The sequence below is a fragment of the Solanum pennellii genome, chromosome 4, assembly GCF_001406875.1.
Source record: "Solanum pennellii chromosome 4, SPENNV200".
Classification (NCBI taxonomy): Eukaryota; Viridiplantae; Streptophyta; class Magnoliopsida; order Solanales; family Solanaceae; genus Solanum; species Solanum pennellii.
The window spans coordinates 1,258,777-1,266,233 of NC_028640.1; the positions used below are offsets into that span (position 1 = coordinate 1,258,777).

Here is a 7,457-nt window from a genome sequence, read left to right on the forward strand (position 1 = left end):
CTAACTTGATTAAAAACAGTAATGACTAATTTGCCCTTGTGTCATGTAATGCCTATTTCTTCATGTACTAATTATTATTTTACTCTATACTTTAGGGAACATAAATTCACCATTTCTAGGGGGACTCAACTCTCTTTTAGGAAACATTTTATCATGTAATATCAGCCTTTTAAGGAAATTTACTTGCTTTTATTCTAAACATTTTTCCCTTTCATTTGATATTTGGTACTTGTTTTAAGGTGTAGTAGCTACATGATTATCAGAATGTCTAATTAAATATTCTTTGTTGAAATTTTTATTTTGTATATATAAATAATATATGAAATAATTAAATAACATATTTTGAATATTTTTTACATAATAAGTTGTCGTAATTCAGTGCTTTCATTTTAGGTGCTTGAAATGAGGTAGTGCTTGTGTTCAAATATAATTTCAGTAGTTCTACTTTTTGAAAAAAACTTTTGTTATACTAATTTTTGACGTCATGTGTGAAATTTTTGACTTCGTTACTGATCATAATTAATTTAGATTCGTAGACATAAATTTCATTTAAAAGAAAAATTATTTTTACTAATTCAAAATATCTGAATAAGAATAAAAATAATTTTATTCTTTTTAACAGATTATCTCAAGGGAGAGTGGAGATCCAATAATTTTGAACACATAGTATATTAGTCTGCTATGTATGTTAGATTGTAAACTAAATGGGAAGATTCAAATTTTGAGTTTGTACTTTAGGTATGAAGAAAATTTTGTTGGGAGCGCTATTCATGACTCTTGTAGTGTGCAATTTTAGGTTCAGTTAGAGCTTCAATGTGTAATTCGAATTCCGGGTGTGAAACAATTAAAAAAAATTGTTTAATACAACTTATTTTATCATATTCTCTAAATTTCCCTATCATTTGACAAAAAAAAAATCTCTTTCACTCTCCTTCCTATTCTCAGATACATCACTCTTACGCAATGTATCAAAACAGGTGCGTTTTGTGTATATCAACAAAGGTAATGTATCGAAAAGCGTTATATCAGAAGTTCAGAACGTTGAGCGATGTATCGAGAAAAATGTATCTTGTATCAAAAAAGTAATGTATCGGAAAGCTATGTATTGGGACGTTAAACGGTGTATCGGGACATGTGTCTTGTATCAACAAGATACAAAGTTAATGTATCGGGACGCGATGTATTGGATCGTTGAGTAATGTATACGAAATACTTACACTTTAAGGGATTTTTGCAATTTTAAAAAAGAGAAATAAAATGTAATTAGTTTATTTGTGTAGTTTTTACCAAAAAAAAATAGTTAAAAAATAAATAAATTTACCAGAATTTTTTGATGGGCCAGAACTATTGGTAGCATATATGGGCCTTCTGTTGAAGATTTGGGCCATTCCATCTAAGATAGCTTCCTCTTTCGTACTTGTTTAACAAAAGGCCCATTATAATTTATGTAAATTACTTTATTTAATGTTCTTGCCGTCTCAATTTATATGACTTATTTTGATTTGATATAATTTTTTTTTAAAAAAAATTTACTTTTGAAACTTGTGATTTAAATAAATAATAGATAAAAGTGTAGCTATAAATCATTTTATCAAGGATAAAATGAATATTTTCATGTTAAACTGTTACTTAATATAAAATTTTATCATTTTTTTTGAGACCGACTAAAAAATAAGCTGATACGAAGAGAGTATAAAATTAGGGTTTTGGAGCACTTTATTTATTGAAATTGGAACTTGTCTTCATCAACTATGACTCATTTTTTTTAATTTTCTGGACAATCTTTTTTTTATTTAATAGACGATAGTGATATATAACAATTCAAACAAACCTTTATACCTACATTATCACTATAGAATATTATAATATTGTATGAAATATGAATCGTGTCGTTCAATAATATTATGATTTTAATCCGATCTTTATCAAAATAAAATTTGTATGCATTCAATCGATAGTAGAACCTTTTAAACTAAAATTAGATTCTTATATAATTATTCAAAGCTTTATCGAAATTCAATTATCATATTATAAATAATCAAAACAACAAAATCCATAAAAGTTATTCAAAGGAATTTTGGAAGTAATTTACATACGTTAAAAGATCCAATGAAGAAATTTCGAATATCTATTTATTATTTTTAAAAAATTCCTCTTCTTTCATGAACTTTCTTTTGTCACTTCCTTCCAAATTGGATGACTCTAGATTCTCGATAAAGGCGACGCTAAATTTATTTAAATTCAATATTTTTAAACTAACAAATTTATAGATAGTAAACTCACTAAAACTATAATAAACTATCAATTTGAACTTACAATTCAAAAAACACGATGAGTTCGATAGAAAAAATGAACTCGTAAAATTTAAATTATGAATCCGTCTCGAATTTCAAAATTCATCAGTCAAATCTAATCTTGTTACACCTAACGTGGCGAATTCATATTCGCTATAATCTGCCAGCAATTGGATCACTCCACTTCACATGTAAACTAGTTAGATAACGCTTTTGGGTCCCACTTTTAGCTGACGTGTCACCTCCACGTCAGCAAAACCCATACATAAAAATGCCACGTCATACCAAAAAGTTCATTGCTAATTTCACTTTTTATTTTATTATTTTTTTTGTCTTTTTTGAAAAGTAGATAGCAAGAAGAACTTCATGAAAAGTACATCAAGAGAAAGTGTTTATAATATGATAGGATATATATTCTTGTGACTCTCAAAAAATCACTTTTTTTTTTTTATCTCAAGAAATTTTCTAATTTTTTTTTTGTTGATTCAAGAAAGTTGACTTCTTGGAAGACATTAATCACAGGTTCATTTACTTTAATTTAAATCAATTTCTATACTTTTGTTTTTTACTAGTTATGTGATTATAACAGAATTTTAGATGTCTAGACAATAATTATTGTTAAGTAAATTGCAATCAAGAAACAATTGATGTTACTATTAAGCTATATGTTGTTCGGACTGTTTAAAAATATGACTGGGGTGCGTGTTAGATCCTCTAAAAGTAGTTTATTTTTGGAGGATCTGACACGGCGTCAAAGTAATATAGCTACTAAGTATTGGTTTGGTTAACATATAATGGAATTTTGTTTCTTGTTATTTTCATTTGAAGAGTTTTTGAATTTTTTTGAAAAATGTGTATTAGGATAGTTTTACTATTCGAGAGCTAATCTTGCTCGGACTCTTTGAAAATATTGTTGGATCTTATGAAAGTAGTGCATTTTTGGAGAATCTAAATCATCTTATTTGAATGGAAATTGAGTAATAATTTTTTGTATATATATATATATAAATTGTTAAATCTCCTTGTTTGAATATTTATCTTCGCGATTGACGGATGTAACAATATATTTGAAGAGACAGAGCATCATAGCTAGGGAGTGAATAGTTTGATTATGCTTTGTGAAAAAGTGAATTGCGTAATTTAGGTATAATATGTGTGCCACTACCAGATTATGGTCAAGTGAATTAGGCACAAATCCCTAGGAGTTTAGTACAAGTAGATATTAGGGATTTAAATTTATCACTGAGAATTTTAGTTGATAAGAACAGAAAAATATTCCAATTGTTGTTTGAATTCAATGATTCTGAGAAATTTTGTGATAAAGATCTGGTACAGTAGCGGATTCAGGATTTAAGTTTGATGAGTTCAACTTTTAAGATTCGTATTATTGTTGTTTCACCTCGATATCTGATTATCTTTTTGTGGTGTTTGTTTGGTGTTTATTGCCTCTTTTTCACTGTTTGTCTAGTTAAGTGTCTTTCCAAAACAACCTCTCTACGTTCGAGAAGGTTAGAGGTAAGGCATGTGTACATCCTATTCTTCCCAGACCCAACTTGTGTGAATACACTGGGTTTGTTGTTGTTGTTGTAGTGGTTGTTGTTATCTGTACACCGTGTCAAAAGTTATGAGTTCAAATAAACTCGTAGCTGATTTAGCCTTACTATGAACTGAAAAATATATCCATTTTTACTTCCTATAACTACATTATGGCTTAGATGTGCAGAACAACTGTTTCGAGGGTTCTTTCGAATTTGTAAAGATGGAAATGGAGAAAGCATGTGAATTTTGCATGTTGTTGAAGCCAGTGGTGTATTGTGAAGCTGATGCAGCACATCTTTGTTTATCTTGTGATGCTAAAGTTCATTCAGCTAATGCCCTCTCTAATCGTCATCCTCGTACTCTTGTCTGCGAGTGTTGTGGACACAACCCTGCTTATATTCGATGTTCTGATCATCAAACGTTCATGTGTCGTGACTGTGACCGATGCCATCATGATCTCTCTTCTCAACACCAGAGAAAAGTGATCACTAGTTACATGGGATCTCCTTCTGCTAAGGATTTGGCAGCATTATGGGGATTTGGCTTGAAAGATTTGGAAAATGCCACTCCACCAGATCAGTTCATCTCAACATCGAATGGTAAAGCGAATGGAGCTAAGGTCACTTCAAAAAAATTTAAACGGTCTCACTCGTCACCAGGGGGCTCTTCCTTAGCTTCTGAACTCGACTTCACAGGTCTCGTTGTTTCTCCTGAATCAGAAGTGGGATCAACTAGTTACTACACTAAGGTTAGCATTTTCGTGAAATCCTGACTTGACATGTTGGAGAATTTATCGTTCTTTTTTATCTTTTTATCTGTATTATCTCATAAAAAGTTGATGATTTCGGATGAAGTGCTTCCCCGAATGATTCTGAATACTAGTATATCTTGTCTCAGTCATGCAGATACGGTTGAGATGGATTACTGTTCGAAGTAGTTTATGTTGTCGTAGTTTGATGATAGAACGAATGATTTTAACGTAGTTAATTGATCTTATTAGTAATGGTTACGCTATGTACGCTCTCCTGAGGGATAAATTCTTGTATATTATACTGTAGATTGTAACAACAAGTGAACTTACTGTATAACTTACTGTATTGGGTTCTTTCCGAGTTATGTATGATATACTTACCTCTACGGTTACTTGCTTCATTGGTTTAGGTGTTAAGCTTGCGTAAACGGAGGGAGAATACTTCTCTTATTCTACAGCAGATTCTTGACTTGGAAAGACTTCAGCTGACTGAGGGCAGTAACAATTTAACAAGTGGAGAAAGTCGAAATAATGTTTCTTCATTGAAAAATTGTACATCATGGAATATGCATAACAAATTTGATTGCTTGCAGAGTTCACTTGATCTTGGCCCTGAACTTCAGGATTGGGGCAGTACTCATGAAAGTCCAGTTGCTGAATCGTTTCCATTACCGTTGCCTGATGGTGATTCGTTCTGGGAATGTAAAAGTCCGGTTCAGAGTAGTCAGGTCTGCTGCTACTACTCTCTGTCATTCTCTCCGTTATCCCACTTTACACGTTTAACGTTTCATTTGCATACTCCATGAAACATTCATGGCTCAATTTCCGCTATCACCTGTGTTTTTTGTGCATTATTTCGTGGTTGTTAGTTGTTACTGTTTCTTCTTAGGTCTATATGTTACGCTCTCCATTTCACATTATTTCGTTGATGTTACTGCCCCCTTTTTCAAACTGTTTGGAATGCTCTATTTAAAGCCAAGGGTCTATCGGAAATAATCTCTCTATCTCTACGAGATAGAGGTAAGGCCTGCATACACCTCCCCAAATCCCACTTAGATGCTTCTCTAGGATTGAACCTATACAAAAGATAGTATTTTGTCTCCGGGAAGATTGTAGCCTTAAGTTGTCAAAGTCGACAGGAGTATGAATACACATGCAAATCTGAAAAGTAAGGTATAGTTGGTTCCCATATACGTAACGTGTTTTCACCCTTCTGATCATGTAACTAGACTAATATTCATCTTTCTTTCGGTATCAAGCTGAAGATGTCATTTCTGTTGTTTCCTTGAATGTTAAAAGTCCTACCTGGTATATAGTTGCCAGCAAAGTTTTTGCTGCATGATCCCTGTCTGTAGTTAATCCTCTCGCGCTTCTTTATCTTTCTCCGTCTGTTTAGTTCATGTTGGCAATTTGACCGAATAGATGTTAGGGAATATTTTTGTACTGGCATTCTCCGCGTTGATTGATGAAGTATGAGCTTGATCATTATATGAATTCTGCAGCTTTGGCCTCAAAATCTGCAAGATCTAGGAGCTTATGCTGAACTAGAACGTTTCGATAATTCCAATATGCCTGATGTTGATTTGACCTTCCAAAACTTTGAAGAACTCTTTGGTGAGGATCAGGATCTGAACAACACTCTTCTCGAGGAGGATATGACATGTTCATCTATGGAGAATGATTCATCGATCGATAGATCAGATTACAGCTATGTTAAGAAGGTTGAGATCTTCATAGTTTTGCTTAATTTACTTACAACATATGTTTTACTCAGTCATGTTATTAGAAGTTTCTTTTACTGATGACAGGACATATCAACAGCTTCATCGGTTCGTACAGGACATTCAACTCACTTTGGCCAAGCCCACGGTGTGCACATTCCCACGATCAAGGACTGTCCTCCGCCTATAAGAACAAACTTTTCCTCCTTGTCCTTCTCAGCATCAAGGCTGAGCAGTGAAAGCAGTGGTAACGAGTACGTGGATTCACCAGCTGCCAACGATCAGGAGGTTTCATGTAATTCACAGATGGACAGTAAAAAGAAGGCTAGGCTGTAAGTACAAGTCTTTTTCTAGGTGTTATATTGTCCATTGTTGTTTGGTAGCTCTGTTATCGCGTGTTTTTAGTTCTGTATTCAGGTATGAGAAACAAGCTCGGAATACACCTCGAAGAGCTAGGACTAACTTTAAGAAGCAGCATGTCCTGAAGGCACATTGTTATGAAACAGATGCACTTAATATGTCACGAAGCTTTTAAAAAAAGTCGCGATGGTTGAACGTGTTGTGAGACTTGTGTATGTATATACCATCAAACATCACCTCAGTAGCTCAAGAATATCGTTTCGAAAATCTGTTGTATGTCTCTCCTGTTAATTCCCTCTTCTTCACATTGTGTAAAGCCTAATTTTGTATTCTCACAGAAAATGGGATGATAGGTTTCATACTGGTTCTTTTTAATATTTGTGGACTGTTGTTATCATTCTCTTAAAGACATTTTTATGTCATTTGCCATTCTTTTTCTTATGCTCTTCTATTTAGAAAGCGTGAAAATACGACACGCTGAGTGTGACTTAATCCAAAAAAACTAACTCAAAAGAAGAGGATTGTACACCCCTGTCATGTCATGCCGAGAGTTAACTGGAGTGTGGACCGGGACCCCTAAGAAGCAACACAATGGAGACAAAGTGATCAAGGAAGAGTTGTTTTTCTAGGTTGTACCAAAAAGGTTTGTTCCTTTATATACATATTCTCTTAGTATGTACGAGTTGAAATTAGGGGCGTATCTATGATTTAAAACTCTGTATTGGTTCAATCTCAATAGTTCTTAGCGTTGAATTCATTATACTTTAAAGTTATGGGTTCATATTTACTATT

At 33.0% G+C, this 7,457-nt stretch overlaps 1 protein-coding gene across 3 annotated transcripts; it reads left to right on the plus strand.

Annotated features, from left to right (window-relative positions):
• Window positions 1-2,663: 2,663 nt before the first annotated feature.
• On the plus strand, window positions 2,664-7,106 carry LOC107018257 (putative zinc finger protein At1g68190). 3 transcript variants are annotated; one of them, XM_015218689.2, is made up of 6 exons: window positions 2,664-2,816; window positions 4,018-4,581; window positions 4,995-5,312; window positions 6,087-6,305; window positions 6,393-6,637; window positions 6,711-7,106. In XM_015218689.2, the coding sequence occupies exons 2-6, from the start codon at window positions 4,054-4,056 to the stop codon at window positions 6,838-6,840; spliced, it is 1,440 nt and encodes a 479-aa protein (XP_015074175.1). In that variant the 5' UTR covers window positions 2,664-2,816; window positions 4,018-4,053; the 3' UTR covers window positions 6,841-7,106. The 3 variants fall into 3 exon arrangements, with proteins under 3 accessions (XP_015074175.1, XP_015074177.1, XP_015074176.1); XM_015218691.1 differs by having other exon boundaries at window positions 6,723-7,106; XM_015218690.2 differs by having other exon boundaries at window positions 2,689-2,816; window positions 4,010-4,581.
• Window positions 7,107-7,457: the final 351 nt, after the last annotated feature.